Source organism: Poromitra crassiceps (genome assembly GCF_964638095.1).
Source record: "Poromitra crassiceps genome assembly, chromosome: 19".
NCBI classification, from domain to species: domain Eukaryota; kingdom Metazoa; phylum Chordata; class Actinopteri; order Beryciformes; family Melamphaidae; genus Poromitra; species Poromitra crassiceps.
In genome coordinates, this window is record NC_139646.1 from 13,076,042 (window position 1) to 13,102,326 (window position 26,285).

The window sequence follows — 26,285 nt, forward strand, 5'->3', positions numbered from 1 at the left end:
GAATCTGATCCCTCAAGAACCACCACAGTGATATTTCGCCAAAGGCTGTTTCCTGGAGTCGCACAGGGATCAAATTACCTCAAACGTGATCTCGGTCACCAAGTCTCGTGAAGTCCCGCGATACTTTCCTGCTGACTGGCCAAGTACAGGCAGGACGCTTTGCGGTGGTGGTTTTAGCGTAACCTATGTGGGGTTTGGCGTAACCTATGTGGGATTCGAAATAACGAAGGTTATGCCAAACCCCACATAGGTTACGCTAAAACCACCACCGCAAAGTGTCCTGCCTGTACTTGGCCAGTCAGCAGGAAAGTATCGCGGGACTTCACGAGACTTGGTGACCGAGATCACGTTTGAGTTAATTTGATCCCTGTGCGACTCCAGGAAACAGCCTTTGGCGAAATATCACTGTGGTGGTTCTTGAGGGATCAGATTCTGACGATATTTGGCGAAAACGGGAATAAAAATAGCTATTTAGATGCAGTAAAGACAGGCTCACACTTGGCCCCAAATCAGCTCCATTTTACAACTGACTTGGACGCTATTGATCTCAAAACAACGCTAGGACGGCCAGAAACGCTGCGGAGATCGCTGGGTGAGTGGACAAATCATAATTAATGCCTGGAGATGGGTCCAGGTTCAAAAAAACCGAAATTCTCCTTTAATAACCAGAGACCAGACTATATCAAAAACATAAACACACAGTGGCGTCCAGGCACGTGCACAGAACATTAGAGGGGCAGGGGCTCAAATTCATAAAAGGGCACTTTTTTTGAGGCAATTTGAAGGCCAATTTAGGGGTATAACTCATTTTAAATATTCCGATTTTAACCAGATTTAGAGGAATATCTCATTTTAGGATGAGACTTGTCACGGAAAAATAACTCCATAACTGAATAATATTAGTATATAAAAGTTGCATGCTGTTGCAATACTGTTGTGAAATCATTTAAGCATCAATATGTATTTGCTCCTTTTCTCCCTTTAGGTTGTTGTACTACAACAGATAGCAACACAGGCAGAAACATTGAACGATACTGAGTGAGGCTTGTAATATACCATGCATTTTAACCATAATTCTAAAAAGCAAGACAGAAGATTTAGATAAGGTGTATTAGATTTTTTTTTATTTTTTGCGGATTCAACAACACAACATCCCTTTCCAATAGTGTAAAGTAAAAAATATTTTCAAGAGCAACAATTCTGCATTTGTTCCCTATATTTTAGATTTTTATTTATTGGGTGGTTTATTTATTTATGTACCGGTATTTATTTATTCATTCATTTTTGGGTTCATTTTTGGGTTGGTGCCTTCAGGGGCAGTTTAGAAAAACACTGCTCCATGCAGAGGCCTATTACAAATGGTGCATTCAAGGCCAAGAGAGCTCGGAAAAGGCATTTCTCTTTGAATGCTGCCTTCAGTGACGGCATGGAAAGGGCAATTTCCATACAAAGCACCATTAGAAATGCATTCATGGTCAGGAAAGGGCACTTTTTATTTTATTTTTTAATGTGTCTGAGCTGTTTGTTTTGTTCATGTGTTGTTGGAATGAAAATGAAAAATGTATTATAATTAAAAAAAAAGAAAAAAAAAGGCACTTTTTACAGACTGAAAAAAAGGCAGGGGCTCAAGCCCCCTTTCATGTCTATGTGTGCACGTGCCTGGTGGCGTCTTTCATGCATGCTAGCAAGCGAAACTGCTGTCTGTCTGACCACAGACTGTAGAAAGAGACGCAGAATAGCCAAGCGAATGTGATTGAATGAACGTTAGACGCTAGGCCAATCACAGGCAGAGAGGGTGCCTCCAGCCTTCGCCATCATCCGAAAAAAAATATTGCATACTGTACACACCCTGGCAGCCAACCAACCAGTCTTATGGCATAGTGGCCAGTCCTGCTGTGCTAAACCGGTGCTACTGTAGGCTATAATCAGTTGAGCTGGGACCTTGATGGATGTCTGTTGGACAAAGACCCTTGGCTGGTTTTGGATAGTCTCTCTCACTCTCACACACACACACACACACACACACACACACACACACACACACACACACACACACACACACACACACACACACACACACACACACACACACACACACACACACACACACACACACACTAGGACAGACCTATAGGTTCACTATGCATTGCAAACCGAACAAATCTTTGACTTCTGAACAGAAGTCTTCCACAAGGATATCATGGAAAAATAAAACTGAGATGAAAAAGCCGAAAGGTGTTAAAAAAACATTGTCTTTATTTGTTTAAATTGTTTTTATTTTATTTTACTAGAAGCTCTCTGGCTGATCAGTCATCTTCATGTGACCCTGTAATACACACACTCACACAAATAGGTCTGCAGTGTGGACATGCACCTACGGCAATAAATGACCATCTGCAGAGTTTGGATAGCCACCAAGCCTTGTGATGTGGGGAAAAGCAATTTAAAGCTGACATCCCCTGTCTGCAAACTCTCCATGCCCCCACCACGTGCACACACCACATACAGTACACACACACACACACGCACGCGCACGCACACGCACACGCACACGCACACGCACACACACACCTACCTCAGAACCCAGGCCTAATTTTTAGGTGGTGTGAGGGACACCACCTAAAAATGTAAACGGCTTTGGCTCTATCCACCTTATTTCTAGCTGCCATGATGCCTGATGGGTGCTTCTTCCGCTTCCGGTGTAATAGACTGTTTTACAGTCTATGGTTTTAACTTGACAAAAAAAACGTCTATGAGGATTTTACCCTTTTACAGCAGAGCCATTCTGCTCTACAGCCGTGTGTTCGGGTGCTGGGATAACGTAATGCATTGTGGGTAGTCGGCTACTGTGGCTAATGTTAGCGGCTAGCTAGCTATGTTACATGGCAGTAAAACGCCACTGAATGACTAAATTGATTTAACTTTTAACCATTTCGAGTAACACACATTTCAAGTTTCCATACGGACCTCCAGCGTTGGTTAGTTGTTTATAACGTGACTATATTTATAACTTTTATAACGGACGCCAGCTTCTGGTTTATAATTCGGGTCTGCAGCAGAGTATAACAAAGGAAATGGCAAGCTGCAACAATAAGTCACGTTAAACCGGACCTTGTACCCACGATTATTTTTTACAGTGGGGCATTCAAAAATAAGGTGGATAGAAAATGCGGGGTCTCATTCACTTACTAATTATTGAGCTTATAGACTTCCATGGTGTGAGTCATTGTATTTTCAGCCTAGAAACTCTGTTCCTGAGCTGAGCTGATGAAAGGCAAGTCAAGCATTTTCACTGACTCTAGACTCATACAGTAGGGTCCTTTCTATTATACTCGAGGAACTCTTACACTTTGCAATCGTTCAGTTGAGAGACCTACATTATATAGTGCTCTGAAAGCATCTTACTACTATAAAGGGCTTGTGTCCATATACATGTAGCATCTTCTTTCAGTTGTTCCTAATAATAGTTTGTATGTGGCCGCCTAGACAAAATGCACTGCACCCAACATCGTTTTTCAGAGCGCCTTTTTGTGAGCCTCCGAGCGCTTGCAGCTGAAAATATCTGAACTTTTCAGAAAGGCGCTGCCGTACGTGTGTGCTTTTATCACCGTACGTGTGTTGTTAGCTGTCAGTTATGTATGTTAACATGCATCAAGCTAACTAGGTAGTCCGGTAGTCCGCCCAATTGCTCGAGTGAAATCACTGATGACATCACAATCGCTTGTGTGACATCACTGATGATATGTCATTTGCAGCTAGGCCAATTTCAGAAGCAAATTTTTTTTCACGAAAAGCCTGAGTAAGGTCTTATTTCATGGCTGTTTCTGATGTCTTCATGCCTCTGTGTGTGGCGTGGGCTTCATAGAAGGGTGGGGCTTGAATTGGTACTGTAGATTATTTTATGTAACCTTCACACAAAAAAGGGTTGCTGTACTGGCTCACAGAATGGCTTTACCTTGGCTTACCTCCGGACTAAGGACAAGATTTCTTCAATCTGAATACTGTTCGGCCTTATTTGTTTTGACTCTATTTCAGCATTTTTCTTGATGGAATCATAGTCACCACTGCCTTACAACACAATATTTACTTCCCCTCATCATTTCTTATTCCTCAATGAGTTCTCTGTCACCGATCGTGCTCTCTATCTGTCTTGACGTTTCTCTCTCTCCATCCTTCATCCAGGGACCGGTGTGTTCTTCTTGTCCTGTTCAGAAGGAGAGCAGATCAGTTTTCTCTTCGACTGCATTGTCAGAGGCATCTGCCCCAGCAGGACCCCGCATGGCCTACGACCCGCTCTGCCAGGTGTCACACACACACACACACACACGCACGCACACATGCATACATACACATCCACGCACACGCACGCACACACACGCACACATGCACACACACATGCATACATACACATCCACGCACACGCACACGCACGCACACACACACGGAAGTGCACACAGAATCACACAAGAATTACCCACAAACAAAAATGGATCAAAGAGCTATGTGACTTGTGACTTTCATTCTAAAGGTTTACTGGGTGTTTAGTGTGCGTGTTCAGTTATGTGTGTCGGGCACCAGGCTAGGGGAAACGGCACATGCTTAATGTGTGTCGGGCACCAGGCTAGGGGAAACAGCACATGCTTAAAACCCCCAGGGGTCACTGTGTGGATTACAGGGTCATGCCTTTGTGCGTGACTTGTATCATATTGTACCTTACTGCTAACTTCACTGGCGTCCCCTTCTGGAGACAGAGGGCATAGAGCCACCGTGGGAAAGAGAACAGTTATATAAAGTAAGACACATACTTAGGATCTGACAGCTTTATAACAGTCCTGTACAGACAAACATGCCCACCACCACCTATATACACTGTGTGTGTGTGTGTGTGTGTGTGTGTGTGTGTGTGTGTGTGTGTGTGTGTGTGTGTGTGTGTGTGTGTGTGTGTGTGTGTGTGTGTGTGTGTGTGTGCGCGTGTGTGTGTGTGTATTCTAATTAAATGGATGCATTGCCAAAGATTAGTCAACAATTTCGCTTTTAAAGTGCATGTGACATTGTGACAACAACCAACAGACACTGAAGACATTAGCCAAAAGTGGGCAATATGTCAGACAGACAGACAGACAGACACAGCCCACCCACCTAGCCATCGATATATATAGTATACTATAGTATAATAGTAGGGTGCGTGCGAAATTCATTCTTTGATGATTTAACCCAATCAAGGCTGTCCTGCCTCCGGAGGGCAGCCAAGAGCAGTGGGCAGCATCCAGCGCCCACTGGACCAATACAGTTCTTTACGGCCAGCAGATACTCCACAAAGCAGAGAAAGCTTGTCTTTCTCAATATATTGATTGCTTGCTCTGTAACGAGACATTACATATTGGTAAAAAGATGTAAGTGAAAAGGATCAGGCCTTTCTTGTAAAGTTGTCAGGACATGGATAAACTGCTAGATGTCTCATTACAGAGACATGTACATAACTCTATAGTGAAGCAGCTGATTTGGGTAAGAATCGATCAGTATGATGGGAAAAGATGAGAAAATGGGAATCAAATTAGTCTTCAGAATCAGAATTATTTTATTCGGCCATAGTATGTTTGCACATACAAGGAAATTGTCTTGGTGAGTTGTATATAAGTGCCCTGTGTATTTTATAATCTTGTCATCCAGCCTATGTCATTCTGCCCATTTCAGTGCTGCAAAGAAACTATAATTAGCACAGACTAGCAATGTTAGCAAACGTTAGCTGACCCCTCACATAGCATAGTGAAGAATTTTGGCCTCTCCTGGTGTTAGCATTAGCTGGTATAGGCCAGAGGCAGAGATCCAGGGGTTAGGTTGTTGACACCCACCATACACACAAACACCCTGACCAATAGCACAGACGTACACACACAAATGCATGCACATGACTGACGCACGCACGCACGCACGCACGCACGCACGCACGCACACACACACAGCAGAGTATGGTGTGTGTGAATTGGCAGGGTTTTACACTAAATTGTGGATCCAACACAGATAGTTATGTGCCTACAACTTTGTCTTGGAGATGTTACATTTACAAGCAGGCAGACCAGTTGGAAATCTGTTATGCTAAAACATGGCAGTAATATTAAATAGGAGGCAGATATATAATAGCAGCAGAAAAAAGAAGAAAAAAGACAAAAATGTTTTTGCGGCGTGAATTTGTGATATTGTTTCTCTAAAAGCCCTTCTTATCCATTAAAACCCTCTTTCATGCATGTAGCCTTTTCCATAGATGTCAAGTGTGAATGAAAGCCAGACTCAAATTCCAGAAAACTGACAAAGATCTGATTAATTGAACTTTTGTTTCACTATTTTGACTTCCTATGACCCTAGATAATAAAGCCGAAATAATAGCCCTCACAAGCATGTCTCAAAGGGCTATCGTAATACTACACCATATACCATACATGGGCAACATACGGACGGCCCGCGGGCGCCCCCTGTGTGGCCCGCGATGGAATTGCAAAAATTTTTTTTTTTTTTTTTTTTTTTTTACAGTGCACTTGAACGCAACATGCAATATACCCGCTGAATAAGTGTCCAAATGTTCATGTCATTCTGGGCAATACTCTTCTGTTATAGCATTTCAGTCTGAAATATGGAATATCTTTCAATAATATTTATGACTAAAAGGCTAAAAGTAATCTCATGTGTAAGAAATGACTGTTCTACATTGAAGTAGAAATTTAAATAATTAACTTGTTGGTTTTGGATTTATTTAGCTTCAAGAGTGCATTTTTGTTCTTGTGTGACCCTCAACACAGGCTTTGAGAATCCCGGGCCACTTACTGATACTTATGCTTAAATTAACCCACTCATATTCTGGTTTATTTCAAGAAAAACATTTCGGCTAGTGGAAATTCTAATTGGCTGGTAACTTTAAAATCTAGCAGCCATATTGGCAGGTGGTGAAAAAAGTTAATTTCAAGCCCTGCAGGGAGAGCAGGTGGTGACATAGGAGGGAGTGAGGAAAAGGATCAAATATTGGTGGTTAAGACTGAATAATGACATCACAATTGTTAATTTAAAATGAGTTATTCCTCTAAACCTGGCTTCAAATGCCCCAAATTTTTCGCGCTGGCGCCGTTCAGCCCTCAGCAAAATCTGGTAGCGAGGACATTTTTTTGTGGCCCTCTCCATCATCAAAGTTGCCCATCCATGGGTTACGGCATGACAATATTTGTTCGGCCCCCGGCAACAATCTGGGTTTCTCATGTGGCCCCCCATGAAAAATAGTTGCCCACCCCTGCCTTAGATGGTAAATCATCTCTTAGTCCTCTGTGACAGTATTTTCCTGTGTGTACCCTCTAACACATACCCGCCACACAGGGGGGCCGTATGTTGCCCATGTGTGCTTTATAGTAACGTTCAGTCAGAACTCATTTATAATTAAGCCCATAGTTAATGAACTAATCATGTACAAAACACACACACAGTCACATATTTTATATACTGTATATGTTGTAAGCCTAATTTTTGCCATCACAGCTGCTTTTTACATGTATGGGATAATACAGGCTAATATACAATGTGTCCCAAGGAGTCATTATAAACTCAATTAGCTACAGAAGCTAATGTTCACATTCAGTCCTTGTATATTTCTCTCATGTGTTAACATCATTCCTTTCCTCCTCTGTGTGTGTGTGATTGAGAAATGAGATGCAGGTGGTGTTCATCCTAATTGGCCTGGTCAGGTGTCAGATTGCTGCTGGCTGATTGGCTGGTGGAGAGCATTTAAGCCAGCTGATGCCATCCTGTCGCCCTTTGCTCTCCTCATTCCCAACGATGATGGCTGCTGTGCTGACTGCTGTGTTCTGTCAGGTAGGAACTGTGTGTAGACCTACTTTAGTAGTTCTGCAGAACTTTATTAAGATGTGTCTTTATCTTGGTAGACCTGTGCAGTCTAAACTGTAAATAGTTACCTTCCAGATCTACACTTTTGTACACTGTAAATAACACTTACCCAAGTAGCAGAAAGTAGGGGGAGAAGCCCTTTAGTTTTTTGTAACATTTTCTCATGTTTATTTTGTAGGAGCTTATAGGTAAGAGCTGTGTCTCTTATTTAATCCATCATTTTCTTTTCTTAGGTAAATTTAAGGTTGGGGATTAGTTTGATTGGTTAGTTGTGTTGGGGCCATGCTGTGCTCTGAAACTAAGCCTGCTACTTGTGAACTTGTGATGGTGGTTTGGCTGATCATCCTTGGGAGTGGGAAGAGTGGGGGCACTTTGTGTTGCGGTCCGGTTCCCCGAGGCCGGTTCCTAACATAATTGGGTGCTCGTCTGCTTTTCTCATTCGTCAGCACGTCGTCTGTGAGTGTGTGTATATATATATTTTATATGTTTGTCTGGTGGGCAGTCTTTGTGCAGGTGGTAAATGGTGTTAGTCAAGGTGGCTTTGCATGGAGCTGAGGAAGCTCATGGTGGTAAAGCTGGTGGAGATGTTTGTTGGAGGAGGAGCCGGTCAGAGGGGACCAGTAAGACTGAGGAGGGGCGTGACAAGGCAGGGCCGTCAGTAGCACCGTTTCTCCTCTTTCTGTGTAGACTATGCTACCCTACAAGAGTCTCCGTACATAGACTTGCCTGTCACTCTGACTCCCAAGCCGTCTACATCAGCGATACAGACGTATTTACAAGTGTCACAGAAACATTTCAAAGCCACATATTGAGAAGAAGAGTTCATAGCTTCTCGACGTCGGGGTTAGAAAGCTCGACGCTGCTCATAAATGCCTCTTTTCATCTGAAGTCTGTGCTGGTGATATTTTTTACCGAGCCTTTGGCCAGAGTGGCGCTGTTGAGCGCTCTAACGGCTGGGAGCTCTAACCTGGAAAAAATATCACCAGCACAGACTTCAGATGAAAAGAGGCATTTATGAGCAGCGTCGAGCTTTCTAACCCCGACGTCGAGAAGCTATGAACTCTTCTTCTCAATATGTGGCTTTGAAATGTTTCTGTGACACTTGTAAATACGTCTGTATCGCTGATGTAGACGGCTTGGGAGTCAGAGTGACAGGCAAGTCTATGTACGGAGATGGGACTCTTGTAGGGTAGCATAGTCTACACAGAAAGAGGAGAAAGGGTGCTACTGACGGCCCTGCCTTGTCACGCCCCTCCTCAGTCTTACTGGTCCCCTCTGACCGGCTCCTCCCCCAACAAACATCTCCACCAGCTTTACCACCATGAGCTTCCTCAGCTCCATGCACACCATTTACCACCTGCACAAAGACTGCCCACCAGACAAACATATAAAATATATATATACTCAGACGACGTGCTGACGAACGAGAAAAGCGGACGAGCCCCCAATTATGTTAGGAACTGGCCTTGGGGAAGGGGACGGCAACACAAAAGTGCCCCCACTCTTCCCACTCCCAAAGATGATCAGCCAAACCACCATCACAAGTAGCAGGTTTAGTTTCAGAGCACAGCATCCCAACACAACAAATCAAACTAATCCCCAACCTTAAACTTACCAAGAAAAGGATGGATAAAAAAAAAAAATAGACACAGCTCTCACCTATAAGCTCCTACAAAATAAACATGAGAAAATGTTACAAAACTAAAGGGCTTCTCCCTCCTACTTTCTGCTACTTGTGTAAGAGTTATTTAGTGTAAAAAAGTATAGATTTGGGAGGTAGCTATTTACAGTTTGGACTGCACAAGTCTACCCAGACAAGGACAGATCTTAAAGTTCTAAAGAACTACAAAAGTAGGCCTACACACAGTTCCTACCTCACCTGACAGAACAAAGAGTCAGCAGAGCAGCCATCATCGGTGGCAATGACTGCAAGGGATGGCATCCCCAAACCCATTTAACAGTGCAGACACAGGAAGTTAATGAAATAAAAGTTTATTTGCTATTACATGTATATGTCATTTGTTCACATCATTCCAAGTGTGTAATTGAACATAGTCATTGTTCTCCCATATGATATCTCTGTTGACTATTTGCTGTGTTTTGTTAAGTAGGAACTGTGTATGCCTACTTCATTCTTCAGAACTTAAAGATGTGTTATCTTGGTGGACCTGTGCAGTTTAAACTGTAAATAGCTACTTCCAGCTCTACACTTTTGTACACTACATCTTACCCAAGTAAGTAGGAGGGAGAAGCCATTTAGTTTTTTGTAACATTGTCTCATGTTTATTTTGTAGGAGCTTATAGGTGAGAGCTGCCTTTTATTTAATCCATCCTTTTCTTAGGTAAGTTTAAGGTTGGGGATTAGTTTGATTTGTTGTGTTGGGGGCTGTGCTCTGAAACTAAACCTGCTACTTGTGAACTTGTGATGGTGGTTTGGCTGATCATCATTGGGAGTGGGAAGAGTGGGGGCACTTTTGTGTTGCTGTCCCGTTCCCGAGGCCCGTTCCTAACATAATTGGGGGCTTGTCCGCTTTTCTCATTCGTCAGCACGTCGTCTGAGTATATATATATATTTTATATCTTTGTCTGGTGGGCAGTCTTTGTGCAGGTGGTAAATGGTGTGCATGGAGCTGAGGAAGCTCATGGTGGTAAAGCTGGTGGAGATGTTTGTTGGAGGTGGAGCCGGTCAGAGGGGACCAGTAAGACTGAGGAGGGGCGTGACAAGGCAGGGCCGTCAGTAGCACCGTTTCTCCTCTTTCTGTGTAGACTATGCTACCCTACAAGAGTCCTGTCTCCGTACATAGACTTGCCTGTGACTCTGACTCCCAAGCCGTCTAAATCAGTGATACAGACGTATTTACAAGTGTCACAGAAACATTTCCAAGCCACATATTGAGAAGGGTTCATAGCTTCTCGACGTCGGGGTTAGAAAGCTCGACGCTGCTCATAAATGCCTCTTTTCATCTGAAGTCTGTGCTGGTGATATTTTTTCCAGGTTAGAGCTCCCAGCCGTTAGAGCGCTCAACAGCGCCACTCTGGCCGAAAGCTCAGTAAAAAGTATCACCAGCACAGACTTCAGATGAAAAGAGGCATTTATGAGCAGCGACAAGCTTTCTAACCCCGACGTCGAGAAGCTATGAACTCTTCTTCTCAATATGTGGCTTTGAAATGTTTCTGTGACACTTGTAAATACGTCTGTATCGCTGATTTAGACGGCTTGGGAGTCAGAGTGACAGGCAAGTCTATGTACGGAGACTCTTGTAGGGTAGCAGTCTACACAGAAAGAGGAGAAACAGTGCTACTGACTGCCCTGCCTTGTCATGCCCCTCCTCAGTCTTACTGGTCCCCTCTGACCGGCTCCTCCTCCAACAAACATCTCCACCAGCTTTACCACCATGAGCTTCCTCAGCTCCATGCAAAGCCACCTTGACTAACACCATTTACCACCTGCACAAAGACTGCCCACCAGACAAACATATAAAATATATATACACACACACTCACAGACGACGTGCTGACGAATGAGAAAAGCAGAAAGAGCACCCAATAGACCCTTCTCACGGGGGCCATTTTGTGTTGAGAAGCCAGGGTAAACACAGGTGCAAGCAAAACACTAATGAGGGTTTCCAAATTCCAATCATGGAAGTTGGAAACCCTCATTAGTGTTTTGCTTGCACCTGTGTTTACCCTGGCTTCTCGACACAAAATGGCCCCCGTGAGAAGGGTCTATTATGTTAGGAACCGGCCTCGGGGAACCAGACCGCAACACAAAGTGCCCCCACTCTTCCCACTCCCAAGGATGATCAGCCGAACCACCATCACAAGTTCACAAGTAGCAGGTTTAGTTTCAGAGCACAGCATGGCCCCAACACAACTAACCAATCAAACTAATCCCCAACCTTAAATTTACCTAAGAAAAGAAAATGATGGATTAAATAAGAGACACAGCTCTTACCTATAAGCTCCTACAAAATAAACATCAGAAAATGTTACAAAAAACTAAAGGGCTTCTCCCCCTACTTTCTGCTACTTGGGTAAGTGTTATTTACAGTGTACAAAAGTGTAGATCTGGAAGGTAACTATTTACAGTTTAGACTGCACAGGTCTACCAAGATAAAGACACATCTTAATAAAGTTCTGCAGAACTACTAAAGTAGGTCTACACACAGTTCCTACCTGACAGAACACAGCAGTCAGCACAGCAGCCATCATCGTTGGGAATGAGGAGAGCAAAGGGCGACAGGATGGCATCAGCTGGCTTAAATGCTCTCCACCAGCCAATCAGCCAGCAGCAATCTGACACCTGACCAGGCCAATTAGGATGAACACCACCTGCATCTCATTTCTCAATCACACACACACAGAGGAGGAAAGGCATGATGTTAACACATGAGAGAAATATACAAGGACTGAATGTGAACATTAGCTTCTGTAGCTAATTGAGTTTATAATGACTCCTTGGGACACATTGTATATTAGCCTGTATTATCCCATACATGTAAAAAGCAGCTGTGATGGCAAAAATTAGGCTTACAACATATACAGTATATAAAATATGTGACTGTGTGTGTGTTTTGTACATGATTAGTTCATTAACTATGGGCTTAATTATAAATGCGTTCTGACTGAACGTTACTATAAAGCACACATGGGCAACATACGGCCCCCTGTGTGGCCCGCGATGGAATTGCAAAATTCTTCTGTTATAGCATTTCAGTCTGGAATATGGAATATCTTTCAATAATCTTTATGACTAAAAGGCCAAAAGTAATCTCATGTGTAAGAAATGGCTGTTCTACATTGAGGTAGAAATTTAAATAATTAACTTGTTGGTTTTGGATTTATTTAGCTTCAAGAGTGCATTTTTGTTCGTGTGACCCTCAACACAGGCTTTGAGAATCCCGGGCCACTTACTGATACTTATGCTTAAATTAACCCGCTCATATTCTGGTTTATTTCAAGAAAAACATTTCGGATAGTGGAAATTCTAATTGGCTGGTAACTTTAAAATCTAGCAGCCATATTGGCAGGTGGTCAAAAAAGTTCATTTCAAGCCCTGCAGGGAGAGCAGGTGGTGACATAGGAGTGAGTGAGAAAAGGATCAAATATTGGTGGTTAAGACTGAATAATGACATCACAACTGTTAATTTAAAATTAGTTATTCCTCTAAACCTGGCTTCAAATGCCCCAATTTTTTCGCGCTGGCGCCGTTCAGCCCTCAGCAAAATCTGGTAGCGAGGACCTTTTTTGTGGCCCTCTCTATCATCAAAGTTGCCCATCCATTACGGCATGACAATATTTGTTCGGCCCCCGGCAACAATCTGGATTTCTCATGTGGCCCCCCATGAAAAATAGTTGCCCACCCCTGCCATATACACTCACTCACACACACACACACATATACTCACACACACACACACACACACACACACACACACACACACACACACACACCGTAATACTACACCATATACAGTACACTCACAGGTCATTTAGAGTCTTCAGTTTACCTGACGTGCACATCTTTGCACTGTGGGAGGAAACACACAAGAAACTCCAGAGGAATTATCACATCAATATTTCATAAACAACCCAATCCCTCCGCTGCATTGCATAGCCTCTAGTCTAGGATCAACATTTGATCTAATTTGATCTCTGTGGGGATGGATGCAACTGTGTAAGTTATATTTGTGTTCCATAGGCAGGTGAAATGCTCCCTCATTCTCCGCACAGACATACTGTATCTTGTTCATCTTCAAAATAAATCCATACTATAAGATTGTATTAAACTCGTGCCCAGAGGAAAGCATCTTGAGCTTGGTGATATAGCATCAAATCTCCACATTGTGCTCTCAGGGTACTCACTTCTGAACTTTACTTAAGTTAGATATGAAATGAGACAAGATTACTCATTTGGGCAACAGTTGATTCAAGACAAGAAAAAAGAACAGAGGTTTTAAAAGTAAACTCTGAACATTATCTATAGTCTAGCATATAATTACAGTGCTGTCAATCAGTGCATCATTTACACATTTAGTGTGTGTGTGTGTGTGTGTGTGTGTCCACAATGGTGTGCATGTGTGAGCGTGTGTATGTGCATTCTGCATGCTTACACATCCAAAGGTCTTATGATGTTACCATTATAGCTGTTCCACAGGATGAACCAGGATCCTCTCCCCTGCTGTGTATGTGTGTGTGCACGTGTATGTGTTTGTGTGTGCGTGTGTATGTACTGTATGTGTGTGCGTGTGTGTGTGTGTGTGTGCATGTGTGTACAGGAGATCCCAGTGCTGACCCGTCGTCATCAGAGGAGCGGATCAGCCTGGAGGCATCAGAGCTGGAGAAGAGACTCAGCATGCTGTCTCAGTGCAGCCGCCCCAGCAGCACAGGTGCTTTAACTGTATTATCAACCACAGTACAGATTATAGTCACGCCTTCTTACTTTAACTGTACTATCAACCACAGTACAGATTATAATCACGCCTTAATACTTTAACTGTACTATCAACCACAGTACAGATTATAATCACGCTTTCTTACTTTAACTGTACTATCAACCACAGTACAGATTATAATCACGCCTTCTTACTTTAACTGTACTATCAACCACAGTACAGATTATAATCACGCCTACTTACTTTAACTGTACTATCAACCACAGTACAGATTATAATCACGCCTTCTTACTTTAACTGTACTATCAACCACAGTACAGATTATAATCACGCCTTAATACTTTAACTGTACTATCAACCACAGTACAGATTATAATCACGCCTTCTTACTTTAACTGTACTATCAACCACAGTACAGATTATAATCACGCCTTAATACTTTAACTGTACTATCAACCACAGTACAGATTATAATCACGCCTTCTTACTTTAACTGTATTATCAACCACAGTACAGATTATAATCACGCCTTCTTACTTTAACTGTATTATCAACCACAGTACAGATTATAGTCACGCCTTCTTACTTTAACTGTACTATCAACCACAGTACAGATTATAATCACGCCTTCTTACTTTAACTGTATTATCAACCACAGTACAGATTATAATCACGCCTTCTTACTTTAACTGTACTATCAACCACAGTACAGATTATAGTGCCTAAATCACACCCTCTTCCAGGTTCAACCACAGTACAGATTATAGTGCCTAAATCACACCCTCTTCCAGGTTCAACCACAGTACAGATTATAGTGCCTAAATCACACCCTCTTCCAGGTTCAACCACAGTACAGATTATAGTGCCTAAATCACACCCTCTTCCAGGTTCAACCACAGTACAGATTATAGTGCCTAAATCACACCCTCTTCCAGGTTCAACCACAGTACAGATTATAGTGCCTAAATCACACCCTCTTCCAGGTTCAACCACAGTACAGATTATAGTGCCTAAATCACACCCTCTTCCAGGTTCAACCACAGTACAGATTATAGTGCCTAAATCACACCCTCTTCCAGGTTCAACCACAGTACAGATTATAGTGCCTAAATCACACCCTCTTCCAGGTTCAACCACAGTACAGATTATAGTGCCTAAATCACACCCTCTTCCAGGTTCCGCATGGGACTAAGGCTTTGTTCACACCATACGCCAAAAGCCATGCTGAAGCTGAGCTCACGCTAAACCGGTCACACAAGAAGCACTCTTTTTCTCAGCGTCTGGCTCCTCCCCCCCTCACAACTTGCATTGACTTCATGCCTGGCATTTCGGCTGCTGCGCGCTGCACGCTTGGAAAATAGAACAGAAGCTGAAACTATCGGTTCATCGTAGCTTTAGCGTGGCGTGCGGGTGGTGTGAACGGACTCGCCTGTTAACAAGGACGCCGAAATGAAACTGCGTGGCTTCAGTGTGGGATTGGCGTATGGTGTGAACGTGCACTTAGGAAGTGAGTCTCCCCTTTCATTTCTCCACAGACATTTTGTAAAATCTTTATAAAAAGAACTTTACTTAGACAAACCATGTGATTCGGCTAGGAGATGAATCACGAGACTATAGAACATTTGACTCGGAACCAAAACACACAAAAAGCTTTTTTTCTTTTTCAATAACCAAAAACTGTCTTGCCCTCCCCAGCCTCCACCTACAGTTGCAGCACATCTCTTGCCGGAGACGACCACAGCAGCATTTCCAGCTCTTCCTCCAGCCAATCAGATACAAGCTATGGCAGCAGACCTCCGATATGGGCGGAGCCAACAACTAGACCGCACCTCTCCACTGAGACGGTCTCAAGCGCTTCCACATTGACCAATTCGGACGACCGACTTTTTGCCGCTATGATGGGAAGCTCCGTAATTCACCCGTCCTCCAAGCAGCTCCACCCTCGCGGGCTCCACGACAGCGGGCGGCAGAGCTCACTGGACAGCGGGATAGGCATAGCGACAGGCAGCCAATCGTCTTACTCTGGGAGCTTCTCGTCCTATACAGGGAGCCTGGACGCGGCCAGTCATGGCGGAGGGGAGGAGTTTGGCTCCCTGATCAGCCTACCTGCTCCTCCAGCTTTTGCCCCACCTCCACCTTCTTCACCTCCTCCCCCTCCACTTTCTCCTCTAGCTGTAGTTATGCCAGAGCACAATCCTGCCTGCCTCTCGAGGCCCGGCTCTAGCTCCTCTAGTGCCAGTGGTAGACATGGTGAGGAATACCGGATCCCCAGCCTGCTCAGACTGCACTACGACACCCCCAGGAGCCTGCTGCAGTGTCTGACCCTGAGGGACCCCCCAGCCCAGGGGGGGCCACCCGAACTGGACAAGGACAGGAGGAGCAGTGGGGGTGGTCAGGGTCGAGGACTGAGCGACAACCCCACAGGACCCTCTCTCCAGCGGGCCAGGGCTCAGCGCCAGGCCACCATGCAGCGCTCCCACTCCTGGGGCAGTGAGGCGGTGCCATCTGTCGACAGTGTGGGGAGGTGCACCCCCAGGCCCTCGCTGTCAGCTGACTGCCCCATTTGTGGAGGAACACAGGTAGTGGAGGTCTCTCACGCTCTTTAGTAGACTGACTGTTTGACTGATTTATCGATTGAAAGCATATAATCAACTATGTTGAAAGTAAGGGCTTGCTTGTATTGCTGCTCTAATGTATTTGGGTTGGCATGGCCAGTAGGAAATACCACCCCAGCAGAACTATAGTATAGTATAATACAGTAAATAACAGGAAGGCTAACACCTGATGCATAACACCAGTGAATCCACTATGTTCAGGGGTTGAAATACATCTTTTATGGGTAATACTTGAGAGTGATTCTACAGTGGTATTAGTGAATGGAAAATGTTTTTTGCAACATTCTCACTACACTAGATAAAACTCTAATCCCGTTGGGGAAATTGGGTTAATCGCATTAAAATATACAATCTAACAATGTAAATACTGTACAAACCAAGCCATTGCAGCTTTACACTATTATGTAATTGAAGCTCAGGATTCGCTATAGTATCACATATTGTCATCCTTCTACCAATTTTCTCAGCTAATTTGACAACAAAAATTACACAACTACAACAGACCCAGACACACAAAAACAAGAGAAAAAAATCATGCGTACATCATTGACGTTCAACATTACAACGTGGTGCTACCAGCCGCATAAGGTGCTTATAAGAGATTGTGCATGGGATCACACGCAAGGGGTCCATGAGAAACAACCCAGTTGAGTCATCCGTCACCTCTAATCTCAGTCACTTGTCATTCTTAACCTCATCAAAGTAGGCCAAAAATGGCCTACCTTTACTTTACCTTTACCTAAGCGAGTTGGCTCTCAGGGACCTGAGTCTCTCCATCTGTATAACAGAGATCATGTCCATCAGCCACACCTGAAAAGGAGGTGAAGAGGACTTCCATTCCTTCAGAATGAGTCTTTTGGCAACAGTTGTCCCGTGCCAGAGATTGTTGCACAGCTGTACCAGTCTTTTTTTTTTTTACACACAAGTAACTATTTCTATTGAGAATAAATTAAATAATGTGTGTACTTTTCCCATCCTGTGATAGGTTTGACTCCAAAATGAGACATTCCATTAACAAAACAAACAAACAAACCAAAAACACCTGACAAAATAATTACTGCCATGAAAGTATATGCCATTATGAGCTAGCTACTGTCAAAGCACAGTGACTGTCTACTGTCATCAGACTGAACAGACTGTCATTTGTTCTATCTGTGAGATATTAACTTGGATATGAATTCAGATAAAAATGTTTCCACCAACACAATAAGTAACAATACTTCAACTTGCGTAAGAGCATTTCTTTGGTGTGTAGGAGGAAACCGGAGCACCCCATGTCAACAGTGACAGTGCTGTCCACTATTCCACTGTGCCACCCAATATACTGAACTACTGTAATAATAGGAAGGTTAGGTGTGGGATACCATCACCAAACCTGTGAAAAAGAGTTGGTGTTATTTGCCCTTTGATACTTCTCTTCAAAGTCTTGAAAGCCCTCAATAGACAATTCTTCTCGTTGTGACTAATTCATTTTCTGATGGGTTCAGAAAAGTGCCTCATATGCAAATTATCATCAGAGCCGGACAGGAAACGGCATGTCTTAAGACTTCTGACAGCTCGTGTAGGAGTGTGTGCGTGTGCGTGTGTGCTGGAGAGGGGGCAAAAGAGGAGCAGAGAAACTCAATGAGTAGTGACGAAATAGGCAGAAACCCTTGGAGAGGAGAATGCTATGTTGTATGAAATGAGTTTTGCTTATTCGCCACTCAAACACCTCAGTGTCAGCGGGTTGAATGTGACAAAAGCTACAGTACACACCTTTCATGTCAGGTAATGAGACGATCCCCAATGCCACAACTTTCAGTATGTTCAAGCACACAAAGCTAGTGTGATTCCGTTGAGACGTTAAGAGAGGCAGCAGCGTATTATTAGCTAGTATACACAGAAGTACTACTACTCACCCCAAGAAGGAAGGTCGTGTGAAGTTTTCCAGGGAAAGGGGTTACAGCATTCCCCTAAACCAGGGATGCCCAATACGTCGATCGCGATCGACCGGTCGATCGCGAAGGTAGTGTGGTCGATCGCATGGCATTGAGGAAGAAAAAAAAAAAAGAAAATTTTTTTTTTTTTTTTTTTTTTTTTTTTTACTGTTTTTCCACTGTTTCCACTGTTTTTCCACTGTTTTTCCACTGTTTTTCCACTGTTTCCACTGTTTTTCCACTGTTTTTCCACTGTTCCACTGTTTTCCACTGTATACTCAGTGTATATATATATAAATAAATATGCTTGGTAGCTCACTTTGACTTGGTCATTTTAAAAGTAGCTCGCAAGCTGAAAAAGTGTGGGCACCCCTGCCCTAAACAATTGAAGTGAATGGTGACCAACTTTTAAACATAAAAAAGAAAGAGAAATGCCTCCATGCTGCTTGTCTGGTGTAAACCAAGTCTCCAGGGGCCAGTTGCACCAAGTGGTCTTAACTATGCCTGGTCGTAACTCCTACGTCGGTCTTAGTTAAGACCAGTCTTTAGAGTGGATTTACGCCTGTTGCACCAACAGGGCTTACGTCTGGTCTTAACTACGCTGGTCGTAGCAATGCGCGTCCATGTGAATTGCCGGGGAATGGCCCCTGATTGGGCCAAAAATGTGCCTCGCGCCGTCACCCACTACTGTATGTGCGTCACTACAATTTCCCCCCTCCCCTCTCAGCTCGAGAGAGGCTAGTCCTTCAGTCCTCCGCACTTTGCAGCAGCCCGACACAGGACAGACACAGCGAAAATGGCAGCGGCTTGTTCTGAGAGTCTTGCAAGCCGCCCAACGCTTATATGTAGAGAAAGCAAATGCACGAAGCGAAATGTGGAAGTATTTTGCTTACGTTGCTGACAGCGAAGGCAAGCTCCTGGACACATCAAACGAAGCCAGTCTGTAAAAAGTGCTTCAACGCGACGCAGGTGAACGCATAAACATCGAACCAGCCAGGCTATTTCTCTCAGACAGGGATCCCAACGTCTTCAAAGATTTTAGCGAATGTGAAGGATACAACATACATGCCCTCTTAAGTCAAACGAGTGTGATTTATTGTGTGACAAGCGAACTTATTTCACCATTGGAGTTTTGCCGACCCCCAAAATAAGGACGATTCCCCATCCAAGTGCACACGTCACTCCCGACCCGCTCTGCAGTGCCCCCCCCCCGACCCCCCTCAAATACAGGTATTTTCGCTGCTATATTCACACATGTGAGCCCTCAAGTGTGAAGGAAAATTCCGGGAAATGGCCGATATTGATTTACAGGCAATGTTCCTGTACGCATGTGTGAAAACGGCTTTACAGGCACAGGCACGTTACGCCTGCTCCTGACCAGGCGTAATATTTACGACCGGTCTTAGTGAGAAAAAGGCTTGTGCCCTGTTGGTGCAACCGGCGTAGCTGTTAGGTCGTAAAGTTACGACCGGTTTAGCTTAAGACCAGTCGTAAGACCACTTGGTGCAACTGGCCCCAGAAGCCCAGAGCCCAAGTTGACTTTAAAAGATGTCATTTAATAATAATAATTGATTGGATTTCTATAGCACTTCACATATCAGGGGAGGGAACTCAACTCATCCACCACCGATGCGTAGCACCCACCTGGGTGATGCACGGCAGCCAGTTTGCGCCAGAACGCTCACCACGCAGCTAACATGAGCTATCACGGTGGAGAGTTGAGGGCTGAAAGGGCCAATTAAGTAACGAGGGGTGATTAGGTGGCCATGATTGAAGGAAGGCCTGTGTGGGAATTTAGCCAGGGCACCGGGGTTACACCCCTCAGGGCACCGGGGTCACACCCCCCAGGGCACCGGGGTCACACCCCCCAGGGCACCGGGGTTACACCCCTACTCTTGTGAAGAGTGCCGATGGGATCTTTAATGGCCACAGAGAGTCAGGACCTCGGTTTAACGTCTCGTCCAAAGGGCGGTGCGCACTCACGGACAGAGTCCCTGTCTCTGCCCTGGGGCATTGGGGAGATTATTCTTCAGACCATTTCGACCAGCACCTCATACTGGTCCACCATTTACCCTTAGCTGAAATCTTCACTGTAGGCGTGAGCTGAACTTTAGAGTGAAGATTTCAGCTAAAAACAGGGTGTAAATAACATCTTGCCTGACTAATGCTGTAAGTAACTGTTTCCCTGGAAAGCTCCATGAATGTTTTGTGGACTAAAAACCTTCACCTGACCTTCCTCTGGCATGGGGGTGAGTAAATATCGACTGAATTTTCATTTTTGGGTGAACTGCTCCTTTAAGAAACTTCTCATGTCTGAGAGCAAGCCAATCTGTCTGCCACCTCTCTTCAGAGGTCCACTCGTCCTCTCAGCTCTCTGACCCTTTCTCCTATCCCTCATTAATGTCTACTCAAATTCACTCTCCTCTCAGTCGCTATATCCATTTCTCGGAAAAAGATACATCTTAGAAAAGCCATTGTTTTCCTTGCCGCCATGCAGAAGGGGTGTGTGTGAGGACTCTTAATTGTTTTCACCACCTTGACAGCTCATTTCCTCATCTCGCTGGAATACATTAATACTATAAAATGAAGCGATGACAGATAATTAACCCTGCCTCCACTCTAATGCCCCTCGTCTCTCCACGCAGTGCAGCCACGGTTTGGACAACTACATCACACCAGAGCAGTGGTGGACAGCCAGGAGGAGAGGCCTAACACGGGTAAGGCTATTTCAGCCCATTTCAATTTGGTCAAGGATTTGCATAGCCGCGGTAACACAAGAGCAAACGCGACCAAATTGAGATGGCTTCATTCCAAACGCATGAAGCAAGCTTATTTCTCAACACAGGTGCAGCAGATTGGAACGTGTCAGACAAAATAATTCCCAACCCTATTCGAGAGCGCATCAAGGCGGTGATGAAACCTTTGAAATAAGCATTTTGTCGTTTTCATTTTGCAGGTTACCAACTCTTCAACATCAAGGCTGTCACCCTCTGTGGATACACCAGGTTTGTGTCTGTGTGTGTGGCGGGGGTTGGTGCACGCATGGGTGTGTATTCTGTATTTCTGTATTCTGAATTCTTCTGTATTCTGTATTTGAACATGATTCTGTATTTGCAAAGCGTGACTTGAAAATGCCCAAGTAGGCATCCGTACAACCCCCGCCCCTCCTCCTACTAGCGTTATTTACCTCAGTGACAGGCAGCACAAGCTAGCTGGCCAGCTAGTTCACTCATGTTTGTGCCAAGTACATTAATAACATGCCAGGGAAGGGAGAAGAGGAGAGAGCAGGAGAAGGGAGGGGGAGAGCGGGGGGGTGGGGGTGTGGGGGAGGAGAGAGCATGGAAAGGGAGGAGGTGGGGGGGGGGGGGGATGTGGGAGAGGAGAGAACAGGGAGGGAGAAGGGGGAAAACTGTGTGCTTTCATGATTCATGTATGTAGGCTAAATCGTCTACAAAATGTTACTGTTCCCAGACACTGTTCTCCAGCTTTGTTACTGTTCCCAGACACTGTTCTCCAGCTTTGTTACTGTTCCCAGACACTGTTCTCCATCTTTGTTACTGTTCCCAGACACTGTTCTCCAGCTTTGTTACTGTTCCCAGACACTGTTCTCCATCTTTGTTACTGTTCTCCAGCTTTATTACTGTTCCCAGACACTGTTCTCCATCTTTGTTACTGTTCTCCAGCTTTATTACTGTTCCCAGACACTGTTCTCCATCTTTGTTACTGTTCTCCAGCTTTATTACTGTTCCCAGACACTGTTCTCCAGCTTTATTACTGTTCCCAGACACTGTTCTCCACCTTTGTTACTGTTCCCAGACACTGTTCTCCAGCTTTGTTACTGTTCCCAGACACTGTTCTCCGGCTTTGGGAGGAGCAAGACGACAGTTCAGAGCGCTCAGAACCCCCTTTGCTACCCTCCCTCCCCCCGCCTCCACCTACCATACTGAGCTTGCACAGGCCAACATCAGTGCCTGGTAAGAGAACAATCTGCATGCCTAACGTTTTCCACATATAAGAACTTTGTCCTAATGTTTCTCTGTAAAGACATGACGTCATACTCCTTCTAGACTCCAGGTCATCTTACGACCGGATGGATTTGCCCAAGAGAGGGGACCTCAGACTGGATGAATACAGTAAGAGTTTCAAATGATGCCAAAACATCACTGACGGGTTTCAGGTTTGCTTGGCGTCTAATGTATTAGGGGTTGGCATTGATACAGCATAGTACCGCCATATTTTTTGTCGCAATATATATTGCATGAATGTCAAGTATCGCGATATTTTATTATATAAATTGTCAGATGCATGCAACATTTATGACAGGTTTTTATGAGATTGTTGGTTAGTCTGTCTGCTTGACAATCCCATTTTACTGCAGTAAAAATGATTGAAGTGAGATTAACAGATTGGAAACTTTATCGTATTAGATAAAACAGATGTTGACATCACAGATGTATTGTGGGGACTCTGGTGAGTCCCACGCCTAGAGTGAGCGTATATAGGCATCCCTTGGCTTATATGATCAACTTTCAGCTGCCATATCGTTTCTGCCAAGTTGACACAGCAAATATCTTTTGAATTTCTGCTTTAGGGATGTTCCAGTTTCCCGATGAAGCTCCTCCCTCTGTGTCTCTGGACACCAGGCTTAATAGTGACAGCACGGTCAATTATGTCAACATCCCCGTCAGATGCCTGCCGGCTAAAGCTAGCAAGGAACTCCTCTACATGGAGCTGGATCTGCAGGAGCGCAGCACAGCTCCAGTTTCCAGCACGCCCAATGCTGTGAGAGGTAACACTACAACACTGTCACTGTGCACTGCAGACCCAGTATATATGTGCTAAAACACACACCATATGCTGTAAACATTGTGAGGTTAGTTGTTAAAGGTACATTTGAAGGAAAAGGAAAAAAAGAGAACAGAATTGAAATACAGAAAATGTCAAATGCGTCCTGCTGCTTAGCTGACAGTGATGGCTGTTCGGTTTGGCTAACATTTTAACTATCAGTCATTTGGTATAGTATGGTACGGTATTTCGAATATGTATAATGTGTTCAGCCACAGCTACAGTATGCCGTTTTACGTACGATGGGGCTGAAACCTTCAGGGTGTGTAAAGAGCACCCGTGCGGGTGACCTGACGGAGCCGGATTTTTTAAATTAGGGTAGATTAATTGCCCTAAGGCTGATTGCCCTAAGGCTGAGGCTATAGTTCAGTGATGATGTCATCAGTGATGATGGAGCCGGATTTTCTTATTAGGTGATTGCTCTAATTACCTCATGATGTGATGTCATCAGTGATGATGTTATGTCTGTCTGAGGCTATATAAGATGTCAGTCTGAGGCCATATATAAGAAAGAATGAACACACATACCATGTTCCTCCAATGGAACTCAAGTCACCAGGTCAAAGCCAGTACCGATTAAGCAAAAGCATACGTTATCAAAAGAATCAACTGACCAGAAACGAAAGACAGGAAGGCGGACTAAGTTGGCTGACCACAGTCCGCAACACCGAGATCAAATTCAGGAGCAACCATGTTCTTCCAATGGAACTCAAGTCACAAAGTCGAGGCCGAGCTGCCGAGCCTAGTTGACAACAATTTCAGTGCATGCAAAACCTTAATGTAGAAAATGTCAACTTAAGGAGAACATCTTAATTTAAAGTATGAAAGTATGTTTTTAATCACAGATTAAATTAGCCATTATCATTAATTCAGGATTAAAAATCTCTTCAACACTGCAAGTCCCATTGATGGGTTCCAAAGATAATCCAAAGAAATATGTTTTACTAAATTACAGGGAAATGTGTATAAAATGATGCACCAAACATTTTATATTGTTTCCATTTGATGTATAAGTAAGCTGCAGTGATTCTCTCTTTTTTTTTAATATATTTTTTTCACGATTTTTTATCCTGGGCGGTGGGCACTCCCAGGACCTTCTAGCTGTGAGGCGACAGCTCTACCACTGAGCCACCATGCCCCCCCTCGCTGCAGTGATTCTCAACCTTTGTCATATCAAGCACCCCTAATTTAATATTAGGACCACGGACCCACATTTAAATGATTTGACAAATATAATTTTTGTTACATATGATTTTGTCCATCACTCTATATCTGTATTGTAGGTAAAGAAATAACAGTGAAACTATGATCAAAATAATCATTCTTCTACATTCTCCAAGTTATTATCAATTAAATAATGGTGATTGGTGAAGTTTAAAAATTAATCAATTTGCTGGACCCAATGTTTTGAGAGAGGGGGACGACATACTTTGGAAATCTCTCTTTACACAGAAGCAATCAATCTCCCCTTTGTACACCCCCCCCCCCCTAATCTCCTACCCAGAAGAGGGCTCCATCAAGTACGCCCACCTTGATATTATGGCCATGGAAGCAGCCCAGAGAGTGGGGGCGGAGCATGCCCAGGGGCGGGAGGACAGACTGACTCAGCTGGAGAGCAGGAGGAGAGTGCCACCCAACTGACCTCCCAACGCCCGCCTCAGACACTTCAACATATCACATTTCATCGCAGATTCTCTCAACACTCTGCTCATTTGAGATGAGCAAAGTCCTGCGCAGATTCGACCAGCGACTTGCTTGGTCCGTTGCACGACTGTGACCGCGTGAGCCACAGAACTCCCGTGAGACCAAGGCGGGCGCAGATTTGGAGCGAGGGGCTCTACAGCTACACAGTTCCAAGCATGATGGGAAATGCATCGAGCTGAGCGCTCATTGGTTCAACACAGGTCTATCACATACCTACAGTGACATGAAGAAACTTAAAATGTATATCTATTCCAAGACGTCACACTCCATATTTTCAATAAATACCACCTGTAATGCTTACATTAAAATGAAAATAAGTAAACGTGAAGGTCTGGGTCGTTTGGGCAGTGTGTGTGGGTGGCGCTAATGCACCTTTTAAATTGTTTATCAACCACTGTTAAACAAAACTGTAGAAGAAGAAAAAGAGCAGCGATGCCTCTCGCCTGACTGCACTCGGCTGCTCTAGGCTTTCTAGGTGAGCCAGAAGTAATCTCAAATGAGCCTAATCTCTCTGTAAAGCTGAAACACTCCAATACAGTTGACACACACACACACACACACACACACACACACACACACACACACACACACACACACACACACACACACACACACACACACACACACACACACACACACACACACACACACACACACACACACACACACACACACACACACACACACACACACAGGCACAAAACAGTCCATTCCACTAACCAGACTTTCCTGGAAGAAGGGGGAGTCTGGGATGCCCCTTATATAGCTACCAAGAAACCCACCCTTGTTTCCTCATTCATTATTAGATATATCATCATTTGGTGTCTACTTGTACTTCAGTTAGTGATTTTCAATATTTCGCAGAATTACTTTTGCGGCTACTGTCAGTGGAGAAATTGATGGATTTTCTCCTGTGTGATCGTTGA

The 26,285-nt window shown here is 44.2% G+C and overlaps 1 protein-coding gene across 1 annotated transcript in view; it reads left to right on the forward strand.

Moving 5' to 3' along the window:
* The window catches only part of dok7b (docking protein 7b), a gene marked incomplete at both ends in the record, with an annotated part of 46,050 nt that extends 20,754 nt beyond the window's left edge, over positions 1 to 25,296 (forward strand). The window contains 8 exons of the mRNA XM_083655789.1: positions 4,183 to 4,302; positions 14,163 to 14,273; positions 15,975 to 16,858; positions 21,456 to 21,527; positions 22,627 to 22,784; positions 22,885 to 22,943; positions 23,402 to 23,592; positions 25,108 to 25,296. Coding sequence (XP_083511915.1) covers positions 4,183 to 4,302; positions 14,163 to 14,273; positions 15,975 to 16,858; positions 21,456 to 21,527; positions 22,627 to 22,784; positions 22,885 to 22,943; positions 23,402 to 23,592; positions 25,108 to 25,296 — 1,784 coding nt within the window. The remainder of the gene's footprint in view (positions 1 to 4,182; positions 4,303 to 14,162; positions 14,274 to 15,974; positions 16,859 to 21,455; positions 21,528 to 22,626; positions 22,785 to 22,884; positions 22,944 to 23,401; positions 23,593 to 25,107) is intronic.
* Positions 25,297 to 26,285: the final 989 nt, after the last annotated feature.